We start from the raw sequence: 16,762 nt of genomic DNA, 5'->3' as shown, positions 1-16,762 counted from the left end.
CAGTGATATAATGGAACCAGCCTCACCCAGGAGAAAGGAGAGGTGTGACCGCAGATGTGTGACATTGGAAAAGTCATAGTCTCAAGGTCAGAAAGGACCTAAACAGTCATCTGAGCCAGCAATTATCAGCCCTGACTCTCAGAATCACTTAGGGAGACTTCAGATATACAGGCTCCTGGACTCACTCCGCATGCTGGTCCTGTGTCTGCGATTGGGCTGAGGAAACACATAGGTTTAACAAGTCCTCTGAAATGTGAACACTGAGTTGATAGTTGATGACTTATTGTTTTCAAGGTATAATAATAGTAGGGGAATATATATTTTAATAGTCCTATTATTCTGAAGATACATCTGAAACACTAATGAAACAACACAATGTCTGAGTTTTGTTTTAAAGTAATCCGGGGATGAGGGAAGAGGGCAGCGGGTCCATGAAGCAGGCTTGTGGTAACTGCTGGAGCTGGGTGATGAGTGGGGATGGAGGAGGGGCTTCTTATTATGCCTGCATGTATCACTGAGATGCTTCTGTAATAAGGAAGTTGCAAAAAATACTCCCCAGGAAATTCTGATCCGACCACACAGCTCTAATGACAGAGGTTGCCTGTGTCTTGTACTGTGTGCGCTCACCTACATCTTTGTGGTATTGCTGAAGATCACTCACCCACGCACGCCAAAATGTGGAAATGGTTCGACTGAAATAGGGCATTTAGAATATAGAGAAGTGAGCAAGTGGCTAGAAGTGTTCTCAGATACGGTTTGCTCCCCCAAAACCAGGGACCTATTTTCTGGGTCCACTCTTTGATACTACTCTTTCCCCCCCACTTTTCAGTCCATTCCCAGGTAACTTGTAACATTTCCACTTTGACCTTTTATCCTATAGTTTCCCTACTTTGTGTCCAGGTGTGGATTTAGTCTCATTCATCCTGCTCCACGTTTGAAAGCACTTTTAATCTGAAGACTCCTGTTTCTCACATTCTGGAAAATTCCCAGCTTTTATTGCTTTAATTATGCTTCTCTGCCGTTCCCTCTGTTCCCCTGAAATTCTGATGAGATGAGACTGACCTCTCCCAGACTATTGTTCTTGTCTCTTACAGACTCTTATTTTTTAAAATCTTTCTTTCCATTCTACTTTCCAGAGGTGTTTCTCAGCACTTTTCTTCCTTCTATTGTGTCTTTTATGTTAAGCCCAAAATGGATCATTTCTAGGATTTCTAATTGGTTCTTTAAAAATACATTCTTGTTTTATTTCTGTGAGTTCTTTATTTCACAATTTCTGATCCCTTTTTATGGATTTATTCCATCATATATTCCCTTAAGGTCTCTAAACATTTAAAGCTTTTTCTAGACTGTTCTATTACTTTTATTTTGTCTGGAGTGAGTTCATCTTTAGATTGCTGCTTTCGACGGTCCTTTAGCATTCGCTTTACACGTGGGTTTTGGCATTTTGGGTTTGTCAGCTCAACCTAGGTGGGGGACTCTCTCCCATGGTCTCTCTCGCTGTGCCCCTTTGCTCACCCCCGCCTCTGGCTAACGAAGGCCTTGACCTGGTCCACTGGGGGCCCTGCTCCTGGAGTGAGTCGTGTTATCTTGACCGGAGGCATCCCAGATGTAGCCACTGCAGGGCTCAGCTCAGCTCCAGGCCAGAGGCTGTATCAAGGTTTTCTCTCCTCCCCGTGAGCACTTTGGTGCCCACGACCCGACAGGAGCCCAGCTTCTGGCAGCGTCCACCTGCTTTGGGCCCCTGGGTTTGTCAGGATGGCCCCTCCGGCCCCTCTCACCACTGTGCACTTGTGTCTGGACGCCGATCCTCAGAGATGGTCACGTTGTTTCAAGAGCCCTCTAAACTTACATTTTCTCCTTCTTTTTCGTCTATCACTCGTGTATATTTAGAGCAGGTATATGTGTGTGGCACGGGAGCCTCAGAGCACAGACTTACAACACCATCATGACAGGAGCCTTACCCAAGCTTTTCACTTCGCATGGAATTGTTGCAAACGTCAGCAGCACTTGCAAAAACGCGTAAGTTGCACTGCATTTCCAAAAGCAAACACCTGAAATGTGGTATTTCGGATTTCCAGAGATGCTGGTGGATGAAGAAGAGATTCGGCTTGGGGGAAGTCTGGGGATGTCCCACTTCTGGGTTTCCCACGGACAAGACACTTGTCAACACTTTCTTCTCTGGTTTCTCTTATTTTTACTGCTGGTAAAGCATTTAATAGTACATGTTCCCTTCATTTGGTGTGTTTTTATTTGTTTAAGTACAATTTAATGGGAGTTTGCATTTAAAAATGTTTCCAGGAAAAAATTATGTATATGCTATACCTCAGCATATATGATGTATCACACAATTATATAAAATTTATATGCTTATATTTATATAAATAATATAATGTATTATAAGTATTGTATATATATAAAAATACCCGTTTTCTAGCAAGAAAGTGCATGAGACACAGAGAATAATAGTTGATATATTTGTACCACTTGTCTTCTTAGGTCTATTAAGTTCCTGATCTTTTTCCTGATACTTTCTATTTTCCGGAGTCTGTGAAAATTGGGCCGGGAGTCAGGTTTATTACATTTAGTTCATCTTAGAACCTGGTTTCCATAATGATGCCTACATTTTTTTCCTTTTGTTTCATCAGTGACAGCCAGTTGATAGAGTCCTATAAAGGCTGCTCAGGAGCTCGAGACCTCAATTTCAGGAATGAGGGAGGCACTTTCCTCGTCTAGCCCCAGTTATTGGGACTATTGTCAAGAGGAAAGAGAAAGGCTGATGGAAAACTCCCAAGGCCTCCACGCTGAGGAAACTGCCCCTGTGGAGACCCCTCACTTGAACAGCGGCCCACCGGGAGCTGCCAGCAGCTGTGGACGCCGTGTGCTAGTGGCCCCTCGGCACGCCATGCTCACCCAGCTGGGGTGATGTGTGTGACACCCGCTGCACGCAAAGCTCTGTGCGACACTCAGCACCGGGAGCGGAGACAGAGTCAAAAATCAAGAGATGGGTCCAGACCCCAGGGGCTGCGGACGAAAACAAGGTTCATGAAGCAGCTTTCCAACACATTGCAAGGGGAGTGAGCAACGTTCACGGGCTGTAATTCTCCAACACACACACACACACACACATTTAACACAGGGACACACGCAACACACATGGACACACACATACAGACAGACACACATGGGCTATTTTCTTTGTATTCAGTGCAAATATCTTATTTAACTGTTTTAGATTTGGCTTTTTTTTTCAGCATTATCTTAGGTTATAGAATGCTAGAGAACACATTTAACCACAGAAGTCTTTCTGCATTAGTAATATTTATTTTTTTAAACAAGTAAGATTAATTTCCTATTTTAAGGGATTTTTTTTATATCTCTTCTTTCTCTGAAATCTTGTTTCCTGAGAATTCTATTAGGTAACCTAAAATTTAACTAAATATCAGGAACATTGGAATATAATGAAGAAGAGTTTAAAGATACATTTCTCCATTTATCCAGTAAGGTAGCACATACCCTACTTATTTCTTGAGACTTTATCCTCTGGAATTTCTCTCTCTTTTTTTTTTTTTTTAACTAAATTAGCCACACTGACCTTTTTAGTCATGGGTTAGGCAAAGGAAGAGTTTGGTTATTTAACTTTCTAGATTAGCTAACTAAATTAACTTTCACTTGCTTAGGCTACTGAGGAAAGTAGTCTACCCTAGAAACTCTTCGATTTGAACCTTTATTATATCCCTTTAATTTTTGTTTAAAGACCATCCTCTGAATTGATATAGCTAATAAAAAGCTTATAAGATGCTTTGTACAATTACAGGATGAAATATTTTAAAATTTGGTTAATTTACTGAAATATGAAATCTATTGGCGGCTAGAAAATGACCTATAGGTCATTAAATATAGCTAATACAGTTAAATATTGTTAATATATTTGTAGCATTTTTTTCTTCTGAGATGGATTAAGCTCCTGATCTTTTCCCTGGCATTTTCTATTTTCCAGAGCCTGTGAAAACTGCAGCAGGAATAAGTTTATTCCATTTGGTTGGTCTCAGAAGCTGGTTTTCATAATGTTTCAAAAAATATTTTTAAATGTTCAAAGCTTAACCAGAACTTAAAAGTTTTCATTATTTATTTGTTCTTATATATTTATCCCCATTACATGATACTGCAAGGTTTTAAGTAGATTTAAGTTTTAGAGATATTTAGAACTATTTGTAGATCAGTGCTGATTTAAATAGGAGCTCTTAATAGTGTAGCTAAAGATAAACTACTACTTAAAAAAAAAGAAAACCAAAAGGTAAATATATACACTGCAAAATAAATTTTTAAAATGCGTACTCAGATTAAAAAATCTGATTTAAACCTCACCCAATGAAGCTTTGTTTACCTTCGGTCTGGTCTCTCACCCCACACCTTAGTTCCTCTGTGTACACAGCAGGTTTAATAAAAAAATCCCATGTGACTTAATTTTTATACAGCATCTCTTGAATAGCACTTAAATATGATTTCTGAAATGTATCAGAACTCAGCAGTGCCATGAGAATAGAAGATGGATAGCATGTGTACTTACAAAATTAACATATGGCTCAGTATATTTCTTACAATTAGTAGAAGAATTTGTTAGTTTGAAGGTTTTCATGGCCTAAATATAGCAGCTCTAAGAGTCTTCATGATTTAATAATCATACGTATTCTATGGGTCTCACCTTGCTTTTAAACCTTTGTCAAGAAACTAATGTTGGTTGGGACCTACTATGAATTGTATACTCACACGCCACTCACACATAATACCAATGGGGATTTTTAATGAGTCAGAAAAACACTAATAACTAACATTTATTTAGAGCCTTCTACGTGTCCTGCATCAAACTGTAGGCATTTCATGTATGCTACACGTTTATTACAAAAACAACACTGCACTGGAGCCCATATTTATTTTCTAGCAATACTGAATTTTCTACATGTACTTACTTCAGACACCAGCAAACTAATTGCCAGCTTTGCAGACTAATTTTTTGCTCTAAGAGCCAAGTCATTCTTGCTAATAGCATAGTCAGGAATAAAGTTCTTACTGTTAGAATTCAGCTGACACTATAGCTGATGACCCACATGGCATGTGTGGAACTTAGCTGGACAGTTCTGAGCTGTATGGACACCGTGGTGTTCACCACAACAAACAAACAAAATCCCAAAACAAAAAACAACTTGAGTCTATAAAGAAGCACAGGAACTAAAAAGCATAAAGGAACAGAATGCCAGAACACGGATGTGTCGTTTATATACATATGCTTTTCTGCAAGTCACCACATTTTAATTTTGAGAAAGGAGGCTAGAGATCTATTGAAGAATTCATTCCCCCATGGCACTGGTTCAACCCCGCAGGCTTCTCTGCTGAAAAGCCTCCTTATGAAGCTGAACTGTACTAGTGCCGCAGAAAACAGAGCAGAAGACAGAACCCAGCAGGGATGGTAGAATTCTCGTCTTTCCCAGAAGAGAAGAAATCCAATTGGTGGAGGGAAAAACCATCTCACACTGGAAAAGACAATGACAAAAATAAAGAGGCTTTGTCAAATGCAGCTCACTGTTTTCATCACTTAGCTGTGGTATTTCAGAGATGAAGGTTTTTGTTGTAACACATCACAGATGACGCAGGAGACTGACTTCACCTGGCCCAGCACTGCACGGGGGAAATGTCTGCTGGCAGGTGTTCTGCAGCCAAATTTTTTTTTTTTTTTGGCGGGGGGCGGGGGGGGGGCAGAGGCAATTAAAGAGAAAACACCTAATGAAATAAATACTCCTAAAATGCACGAAACTTGCTGCTGAAATGAATGTTAGGTCTGCAGAGGCACCGGGACACTCGGAGGCTCTAGCGCTGTGGAAAGGCAGCATCTCCCCGCGCCCGGGGGCACCTCGAGGGACCCCGTCACCTACGGCTGCAACCTGGTGCTGCGAGAAGACGTGTTTTCTGAACCACACGCAGCCAGGCGGCAGCTCCGACCGGACACCGTGGGACCAACACCGACGTGGGGGTCCAGCCCCGGGGCGGGGGGACCCGCAGCGCCACGACAGACGCGCCCCCCCTCGGGAGGAAGGCCCAGCAGACGGGAGTCACCCTGGAGCCCGCACGGGAACGGGGCGCTGCGGGGCCCCGTGCGATCAGCGCCCAGAGGGGCTCTGCGAGTCCCAGCCCTGCGGCCTCCACGGCCCAGCGCACCCAGCCGAACCTGGCCCGCTCGTCTGACCCGGCAGCGCCCGTCCGAACTCCGCCCACTAGCTGGATCCGATACCGCCCGTCCCCACACGGTACCATACGAACCCAGCCCGCCCGTCTGAACCCACCGTCCGAACCTGGCCCACCAGTCGGACTGGTACCGCCCATCCGAACCCCGCCCACCGGTCGGACCTGGCACCGCTCGTCCGAACCCGGTACCGTCCGAACCCGGCCGCCCGCCCGTCTGACCCGGTACCGCCCGCTCGAACCCGATACGGTCCGAACCTGGCTCACGAGTCGGACCCGGTACCGACCGTCGGAACCCAGCCCCGCCCGGCGGGCGGCGCGGCGCGCAGGCGGGCGCAGCATCACCTAGCGGAGGCCGGAGGTGCGGGCGCGGGCGCGCGGGCGCGGGGGCGCGCACGGCGGGCGGGGCGGCGGCGCGTGCGGGCGGGCGCTCGGGGCGCACACCGGCCGGCGGGCTGAGGCGGGGCGGGCAGGCGGCTGCGGCGGGGAGCGGGGCCGGCGGAGGCGGCTGAGGAGCCCGCGGAGCCCGAGAGCTCGAGAGCTGAGGCGGCCGGACGCGGCCGCGGAGCCGGGCGCGCGGAGCCGGGAACCGGGAGCGCGGGGCGCCGGCCGGCGGGGCCGAGGCGGCCGAGCCCCGAGCCGGGCCCGCAGACCTAGGCGCGTGGCCCCCCGCCCGACCCCGACCCGGCCCCGACCCCGCGGCGGCCCGGGCGGGCGGGCGAGCGCGGCCGGAGGATGTCGGCGGGCGGCCGCGACGAGGAGCGGCGGAAGCTGGCCGACATCATCCAGCACTGGAACGCCAACCGGCTGGACCTGTTCGAGATCAGCCAGCCCACCGAGGTACGCGGCCGGCCGGGGTCCCCCCCTCCCCGGCGACGCCCTTCCGCCCCCCGGGACCCCCTCCCGCGCCGGCCGCGCCCCCGGACCCGGGGTGGCCGCGCCGGGCGCGGGCGGAGCGCGGTCACCTGTGCCCCGGCGGGGGGCGGGGGAGGCGGGCGTGGCGGGGACGTCGTTCGCGGGTCTCCCCGCCCGCAGCCGGGGTCGCGGCGCTCGGCCTGGGCCCGCGGACCTTTGTCACCGGGACGCGCGAGCATGTGACCGCGGCGGCCGCGGTGGTTTTGGAACTTGGGGGTTGGCGGCCGGGAGCGTAAAGTAAATATCGGGAAAGTTGTTCCAATTGTGCGGCTCTGCTGATAACGCGGCCCGGAATTGAACTCCCGTGGAAAGAAGGTTTCCTCCCATTCGCTGCCTGCGCTCAGGTGGACGGGAGGGCGCCCCTCCCCGCGCCGGCCGTGCGCGCGTCCGCGGTGACCCAGGCTGGGGAGGGGGAGGGGACCTGGGCTGGGGGAGGGGGCCCGGACCGCGGGAGGGGGGGAAGATCGAGGGAGGGGGTGGGGCAGAGGACCTGGGCTGGGGGAGGGGGCCCGGACGGTGGGGGGGGGGGGACGATCGAGGGAGGGGGAGGGGGCCCGGCCCGGGGGGGGGGGAAGATCGAGGGAGGGGGAGGGGGGCTGGGGGAGGGGCTGGGCGGGGGGGTGGCGGTGGTGGCCGGTCCTGGGCGTGCTCCTGGAAAAGGAGGAAATCTTTCTTGCTCTCGGCCTGGGACAATGGTAGTTGTTTATAGCAAAGCTGCTGAAAGAGCTCCCAACAGCTAAAAAAAAAAAAAAAAAAAAAAAGGTTTCGTCCCCATCCGCCGGTCTGGGAGAGGTGGGGGATGGGAGTGGAGGTGAGGGTCAGGGAGGGACCCTGAAAACCGATTCATCCCAACGAGCGCTCAGAGCTGTGCTTGCTTCTCAGGCTGTAGTTGCACAGACTTTAGCCACACGAAATACACCTTGCAGAGGATTTACGTCCTCTTGGGAAATTATTTTAATAGCATCTGTTTCTGATTTGTTGTAGTTGGTAGTTCAAAGTTAGTATTATTCACTAAAATGCCAGCTTTTGGGCAGCAATCGTGTTTGGCAAATTTGAACATTCTCATGAAATTTAATCCTTATCATTAAACCCCAGTTTATATTTCTGAGTAAACTTGACCTTCACCTTTTCAGCATCTTGATTTTGCCTGTGGTGGGAAAGATCCATTTCTTCTGTCTTCCTGGGCAGAGCCATTTATCTTACTCCTTAGTTGAATACTAATATGAATTATTAGGTTCAGGTTGCCAATTTGCACACCGATACTGACTTACTCCTGATTCACAGCTCACCTTCTCTAATGAGTTTATGAGTTAGGTGCTAGTAAGCAAATTGATAATATGTAGGTAGGTGTTCATTCATAGGCTTATTAGCACGTCTTTTGAAAGGTGACTGCAGTAATTTGGCCTTCAGGATTATGTTGTCTTTCAGAATAATGAGTTCATTTTTCTTATCTCTGGCTTTAAAAATTCGGATGTAAAATATTATTGTGGTAGATAGTTGTTTTTTTCTGTTTGAATGGACCTATTTATAATTTTTTTTTTTTTTCTGAGATTTCCCAAGTCTGGTCGTGAAAAGGAATATTTTTTCAGTTTAGTAATAGGTAATTCAGTTTACTCTTTGGGATTTTAAATTGCATTGGCATTTTAAAAAATCCTGAATTAAAAACAGATTAGAGTTAATTGATTTTATTAATTCAATTTTTAAGCACTCGATTGAAACTTTTTCTCTATTTTTTTAGATATACGAGTAGTTATTAAAGTAAAACTGGCCTCTCATTTGGAGAGCTACTCTTTTCCTAGTTATTCTGTGGGTGAAAAGTTGCTGTGCACACGTGTTGAGCAAAAGTTAAAGGACATTTCTGGGAAATGATTATATATTTCATTTAGTAGTTTCTCCTCCCCACTTACATCTGAACATTTCAATTTTTAGAAATGATTCTCCGGGATTATGTTAGAAAGCTCTTCATAATGAAATAAGTTGGTTTTTTAAAATACCTGTATGTTATTTTCTTAGCTCTTATGTTATCTAATACCTAGTTCACACTTTACTTTTTGTTTTCCGGAGAACCTTTGCATACTATTAAGTTTATTGTGGTCTTGGAAGTTTAAGCTTCACATTTAGCATGTGTTTTTCATTATGATGTAGGTAAAAACTAAAGTTAATAATTCTCTAAATCACTATTTTAAGGCCAACAGTTTCGATTTACTTTATCTAAAATTTGTTGTCTGCAGTTTTTTGCCATCTGAGAAATAATGAATTTTTACTCTGTCTATCACAAGTCATTGTTCTTAGTTTTCTATAAGAATGTAAGCATTATATTGGCCTTTATTATGGTCAGTAAATGTTGAGCAAATTTACTGCAGAATTTGATTTGTAGGAATATGATTTAAGCCTTATATTTATATATTTGGATAATCTTTTTTATGTACATATATGAGAGCTTAGTTGTGGTTTGTTTTCTTTTGATTGCTTTTTTGGGGGGTTACAGTGATCAATATCTGTTATCAAATTATATAACTATAGATCATCTGTGATTGGTTTCAGGCAGCCTTGGATAACCACTGATCTGGGGTGTCTATGTTTAGGAAGATGATAAACTTGGCTTTTCGGGTTACATTCACTTTTTTTTTTTTTTTTTTTTTTTTTTTTAAATTTATTCATTTATTTATTTATTTATGGCTGTGTTGGGTCTTCGTTTCTGTGTGAGGGCTTTCTCTAGTTGCGGCAAGTGGGGGCCACTCTTCATCACGGTGCGCGGGCCTCTCACTATCGTGGCCTCTCCCCTTGCGGAGCACAGGCTCCAGACGCGCAGGCTCAGCAATTGTGGCTCACGGGCCTAGTCGCTCTGCGGCATGTGGGATCTTCCCAGACCAGGGCTTGAACCCGTGTCCCCTGCATTGGCAGGCAGACTCCCAACCACTGCGCCACCAGGGAAGCCCTACATTCACTTTTAAAGAACATTAGAATATGTTTTAAAATCAACTTGGTTAAGTTTGCTTCATATTCACCTTTGTGTGTAAGAGGGCTTCCAAAGAAAAAGCAAGTTATATTTTATCATTGTGTATTTTTCAACCCCTTCCTCACTCTGGATCCCAGATCCTTTTGGAATTTAAAATGAGAGTTGATGATCTAAACTTAAAGTTGATGTTTTCTCACCAGGAGATTGATGTTAAGCTGAATTAATATCTTGATTACTGTGGGAAACTATAGCTCATAATAAATGCTTCTGAGAGCTTTTTAGTCCTGTCTGTCCTCTTCTTATTTTTGATGTTAAGTCTTTATTTCCTTTAGGGATTTCTGATTATTTATTATGGCAGAGTTCTTGTTCCTAATCTCATTACCTCCTCAGAAGAGGGCTTCTCTAGTTACCCAAAGGTCTCCGTGTTGTTTTTTGGTGTTCTGTTGTTTAACTTATCCCAATTTTGTTATTATAGCCGTTGGTTTGTCTGAATCCCTCTCTGATTGCATGAAGGCAGGAGCTTAGAGTTTTATTGTTTTAAACAGTTTTATGGCTGTCACATGGTAGGTGCTCAGTAAATATTTTGTGGAAAGAATACTGAATATGGCTTCCTTCGTGTGTACCTTTATTCTTGACAAAACAAGATACATGCTTTTTTTAAACTTAGCGAAATTGTCTTTTAGGGTCTTAAAGATTTATCTTTTCAAGTCTTATTCTTTTGCATAAAGTTTACACCTAAATGCAAAAACCATGCTAGGTAGTTGACCACTTCACTTCATGAGACATTTCTTAAAGTCATTTGTTTTATTACTTATTGAATTCATTGCCTTCTTTTCGCATTGATGGGAAAAAAGTAACCTAGAATTTGTGTGGATACCCATATATTCTTTATTAAAGGTAAATATGTTATATTTTAGTATTCTGATTAATCTTGAGAAGTAATGTGGTGATTCATATTACCCAGAGGTGTGTGTAAAAAATAACTTCCAGTTTGTCAGCAGAGGTGGAGTAGGCAGTCTTCAGATGAAGTAGCAGTAATTGCATAACTTAGAGCTAAATCTATATTTCAGACTAATGCTTAGGTTGTGACTATGCTTTAATCATACAACTTAACTATATTTGAAGCTATTTTGAAAACAACAGTTGTATTATTAAACGTTGGTACTTTAGAAGGTCCGTATTTCTGGTGACTAATGTATAATGAGATAGGCAGTTGCCAGTGATGTGTTTTTAGTATTTATAGGCATCTCTGCTCCTTTTAAAAAATCTTTACTTTGTTTTCCTGTAATAATTGGTTACAGTTTATGTTTGTGGGTGTGTGCTTGTGGGTATGAGGTCAAGGCTCTGTCTCACATGGCTTCCTTACCTTGTAACTGAAGCGGCGTCTTGACTAGCTTCACTTTGCTGTGCTTCTGCCAATGAAAAATAATTTTACTTTATGCAATTTATAGACTTAATGGAATGTAAGTGTTGTAAGTGTAGGCTTTTCTAGAACTATCAATTTTTGATTGTGGTTAATAGTAGAATAGCAAAAGTGGTTCTTTCATATTCATGAAAAAAGTTGATTTGCAGAAGATCAGGATATGGTACCAAGTTGGTGGGGTGTTTAAGAGAACAAGGTTTAGGGTTATGTCATTAAGGATTTAATTGAGCAGTTGTAGTGTATAAAGCATTATTATTAGTGGTTGGTTATTATTCTGGTGGCGTAGATTAATTTGTTTATAAACAGTTTTACCAGACTTGAACTGGGTGTAATATCAGAAAATGCTAATAAATAATATAGCAGTTATTTTGATATTAGCTTGCTTTCCTTTATTATACATAAAAATGGATATATGAGTAATATTTATGGAACGGTAAACTGACCTCTTAATTGAAAATTATTTTCAGGTTAGGTAGAGTCTGTTGATTTTTGTTCAGAATGTTGCTGTTGCTATTAGTTTCCTGGCTGATTGTATTTCGGATACGCTCCTTCACCTTGACGATGCCTAGGACGGAGATAAATTTTGTTGGACCTGTACTTACATTTGTAAGTTAGGTGCTAAGCAGTGAGCCACACCCCACAGACCCACTGACCAGGTCTGGGCGCGCCCCAGTCGTCGGCCGGCGCTGACAGGCTGGCAGGCCCTGCGAGTCCAGTGGTGGCTTCCGGTCAGCGTCCCACAGGTACGAGGGGACGGTAGGTGTGGGCGTGTTGTCAGGGTGGACCGTCTTTATGCGGGAGCTGTGCACGAGCTGGAGCTTTTCCTTATATTTGGGGTCATGGACGGGGTCTAAATAAAGCAGGCTGAGGGCTGGTGGGGGCGTATTGGCTGGTCTGTCTCAGGTCATCTGGTTGAGTTTTTTGTTCTACAACAATAAAAATATAAAAGCTCACTTATCATTTTGGCATAGGTGATTGACCAGAGCCATAATACATTTGATTCAGGAAGTGAGTGTCCTTCATAAAGTTAACGTAAGTACATCGACAAGTAGCAGTAGTTCACGTGGAAGCCAGGGAAGTATTTTCCCAGTATCAGTTGATCCCAAAAGATAAGGATAATTTGAATTTTATACTTGCAGTTTTACAGTTGTGTCATGAATGAAATTATTTACAGGAACCGAGATTGAATAGTTTACTGTGACTGGAAAACAGCCAAGATTTCTCTGCTTTCCCTCAAAAGAAGTTTAATGTTAAGGGAAAAGTAAGTTGTGTAGCTTACAGAAAATAAGGTGTGAACTTCTGTCGCTGTCGTTTGCGTTGTCGTGTTTCTAGGTTGGATACACACAGCACGCTTTGCTTTCTCAGGGCGGTCACTGCGTTACAGTTGGGTTGACCTAATGGAGCGCTGTTGTGAAGACTGATCACACCAGGATGACAGGCGTGGGGGGGGGTTCACTCTCAGCGTGAACAAGATGAACGTGCTTAAATTGTTTGTGTTTTCCATTCCTGAGGTTTTGGACTTCCCTGACTTTACTAGTGCTGCTTGTGCCCATTTGATCTCGGCACGCTGGACAGGATCATTCACTTCTTTGTGTTTTTAAAGAAAGCCATTTTCCATTTCGGTTGGACGGAGCAAGCTGGAAGAGGACATGTCACTGTGGAGTCTGGCTCTGCTACCATCGGGCAGTACAGACAGTGGGATAGGTGCTTCTGAAGGAGAAGTCTCGCCCAGCTTCCTAAAACTCCCCCTGAGAGTTTCACTGTTATTCAGAGTAGAAGAGAGTTTGACCCTCAAAAATAGGACCCAAGAAAAAAATGCTCATTTGTTAACTATCGTTTGGGTATTTTATTGGTTAAGAGCAGTCTAGCTGGTGTGTCTTATTCCGAATCATAGCTTACAGTTCTCTGTTGCTTGATTTCACACATGTTCTGTTAAAGAAAAATCAGACTTTGGTATTGGCAAATTTAAACCATTTGTTCCTTTAAAGAATGTACCTTCTCTTTACCCTTGTTTGCTAATAGTGGTACTTTCCACGGTGACTTACTTATTATACTTTATATTTCCTGATTTTTGCAGGAGAACTAACAAAATTTCTATCTTATAATTTCTTTTTGTGCTGCCGTTATCCGCTTTTGGTACTGAGGCTGGAGGTTGCCAGTTTTCCCCCCTTTTGCTCTGAATCTGGTCTAGTTCCATATGTTGAGTAGAGAAAATGAAATGCGAGCAGCAATACAGTCACCGTTGGATAGGATCAGATGTTTAAAAACCACTGTATTCTTAAAATGCATGACTCTTCCTGTATACATACTTGGTATAAAATGTATACCCTGGGAAGGTGTCTTTCAAATACATTATTTTTAGGTAGGTATTGATATTATTATCTGAATAAATTTCTGAGTGCTCCAGACTTGTAGAGAAATGCTTGTAAAATCTACCGTGGTTTTACAGAAGTTTCCAACATACCATGATTTTACATGAGCTCCTTAATGAGTTCTTAGGTTAGGTTACATTAGATTTTTCATTTTAATGAATTTTTTTGTTGGCAAGTATTTGGGGGGGATTACTGGGGTGATTATTTTTAAGAGACATTGGTAATAAAAGTAAGAATCAGTTATATGAAGATTTCTAGTTTGAACCTAAGTATTTTATTTTCATTTCTGGTACACAATTCTCCTTTGGAAGATTGTTTTAAATATTTTTCATATTCTGTTACATTAAGATCCATTTGTCTGTTTTGCACTTTGAATGGATCTTGTACCCACGCGTGGTTTTGTGCCATCATGCGTTGACCATTTGGAAAATATTGGTTCACTGAGCTGTGTGGATTTTCCACATGTTGATAAATTTCTTTAAACAATGTAAAACTATCACATTGTTAATATCATCACTGACTAGAAAACTCTTAAGTATTGGGAAGCTCTCAAGCTCAGTGGTGGAGACACATTTTCAAAACGCCTAGTTTTATGTCAAAGCTCAGATTTTATTGCCGGCAGCCCTGCCACGGCAGCACTTGAAGGAACGGGCTCTCGCTTCGTTTGTTTCTGAGAAAAGGCCCAACATCCACACCCAAATAACTGTAGTTTGTCAGCAGCCCTTCCAGGTGGAAATGGTGTTCCGTGAAAAAAGCGGCTTAGTTCACAACGTTTACGCAGTCGCGCACGTGCTTTTTCTTGAGAGAGCCATCGGACTCTGATAAGTAGAAGTTCTTTATGTGCACTTCGTATTTTGGCAAATAGGATATCGAACAAATATACTCAAGAGTCCAAGTGAAACTGGCCTTTATTTTAGGTGTGAATGCATAGCAGTGAAAAATACATGGACCATTAGGACAGTCTGCTGCTGCTGCCTCGATTTGCGGTAACGTGCTATCAGGTTTACCTGTCATTACTTTTTACCGTCAGTATAAATGCCAACGTGGTGAGAGAGGCTGATACTGCCTAAGTATTCGTAGGAAAAGAGTTTTGACCTCGCAGTTGACCTGAGAGGGTCTGAGGGGGGACCCCAGGGATTCCTGGATTACAGTTTGTGAGCTGCTACCCTAGAACACTTAGTGATTGGTTTTAAGAGTTTTGGTTTGGGCTGATGTTTAAAATACATTCTCAGGTGGATATTAAAGTCTGTATTCATGGTATTTTCCAACTAGGGCTATAAAATTAACATACGTAACATTTAAAGTGTGAACGTAAGACTTATTATGATAGAAAGGTAGCTTTTAACATAATATTAATTTATTTTACATATATATTTGCTTAATTTTTGTTTATAAATACCTATTTTAATTTTTAGTGATCAGTAATAGGATGCAAGCGTTCACATTTTTGCTGTTGAAGGGTACTGGCCATAACCTAGCTAAAGCAGTGACTGTGAAGTTTTATTACTCTGATTCACTCAGGCTATGACCTGGGCCACTCCCTCCTGGGCCGCAACAGTGGCGTCTAATCTTCCAAGTAGCGTGGTTGGTGGGTGTGTTGTTGATGTGGGCTCGTGTCTTCAGTCGCTTGTCCTTTCCAGTCTCTCCTTCCCAAACATCAGCTCTGCATTATGCCAACCACTGACTGTGTAAGGATTTTTGTTGTTGTTGTTGTTGTTTTTAAATTTGATTTATTTGTATTTGGCTGCGTCGGGTCTTCGTTGCTGCGCGTGGGCTTTCTCTAGTTGCGGCGAGCGGGGGCTACTCTTCGTTGCAGTGCGTGGGCTTCTCATTGCAGTGGCTTCTCTTGTTGCAGAGCACGGGCTCTAGGCGTACGGGCTTCAGTAGTTGTGGCTCGCGGGCTCAGTAGTTGTGGCTCGCAGGCTCTAGAGTGCAGGCTCAGTAGTTGTGGCACACGGGCTTAGTTGCTCCGCGGCATGTGGGATCTTCCCAGACCAGGGCTTGAACCCATGTCGCCTGCATTGGCAGGTGGATTCTCAACCACTGCGGCACCAGGGAATCCCATAAAGATGTTTATTTCCTACTGTTTTTAACCAAAAAACAGTTAGTATTTTCCCTTAGCTTTAATATATCTCCCGAGAGAGAGACAGCACAGGTAGTATTTATATTTTAAAACTCACCATGCATGATACGAAATTTTAATGCTTATAAATAATAGGTGAACATATTACTTTTTAAAATGCATATGGTAAAAACAAAATATTAGAATGTTGAATTTATGTTAAAGATTAGCAACACTTAAGATTAATTTAGCTACTCAGTGGCAACTTCTTTTGCAGCAGATATATTGTGTTCTTCATTCATGGCTAGGTGTAAGTTCATTTTGAAGCTTTGGTGACCATTTCGTTTCTACTGATAGTATTACTAAATTATTTTGATGGTGCACTGTTTTTAACCACTTAGTGAGACATGTTTATTAATAGACATCTTGTTTTAATTTACCAGAGTAATGAAATACAGATAAGAAATCTGAATTGCTGAATAAGTGACTTTGTGACTGATTCCTTTGTAGATGAGCTGCGCTCTGCTTATTCAGAGGAGGAGCCTGGCCGGGGCGCCGTGGACAGACAGTGTTTTCATACTTAGGACCCCGGATATTTTGAAATGCGTGTTTAATTCTAGTTTGGCAAAGGTGACCTTGTTGAGTTCATAGTACAGTTAAGGTGTTTTTGTGCCAAACTTGTTGATTTCAGGTTTTAAAAATAATTTTTTATTACCTTCATGAAATTGTTATTTTGGGAATATCGAGGACGGTAAAATTAAGACCAGTAAATCTGGAAAAGCACTAAAAAACATTTA

The 16,762-nt window shown here is 43.4% G+C and overlaps 1 protein-coding gene across 7 annotated transcripts in view; it reads left to right on the top strand.

Moving 5' to 3' along the window:
• The first annotated feature begins 6,938 nt into the window (after positions 1-6,938).
• The window catches only part of AFDN (afadin, adherens junction formation factor), a 134,233-nt gene continuing 124,409 nt past the window's right edge, over positions 6,939-16,762 (top strand). For all 7 annotated transcript variants that reach the window (XM_068551736.1, XM_068551739.1, XM_068551732.1 and 4 more), the window contains exon 1: positions 6,939-7,074. In XM_068551736.1, the coding sequence (XP_068407837.1) occupies positions 6,970-7,074 (105 nt within the window). In that variant the 5' untranslated portion in view covers positions 6,939-6,969. The remainder of the gene's footprint in view (positions 7,075-16,762) is intronic.

Source organism: Eschrichtius robustus, chromosome 9, assembly GCF_028021215.1.
Source record: "Eschrichtius robustus isolate mEscRob2 chromosome 9, mEscRob2.pri, whole genome shotgun sequence".
Classification (NCBI taxonomy): domain Eukaryota; kingdom Metazoa; phylum Chordata; class Mammalia; order Artiodactyla; family Eschrichtiidae; genus Eschrichtius; species Eschrichtius robustus.
The sequence above is the reverse complement of the archived record's forward strand: the minus strand, read 5'-3'. Positions and strand labels throughout refer to the sequence as shown.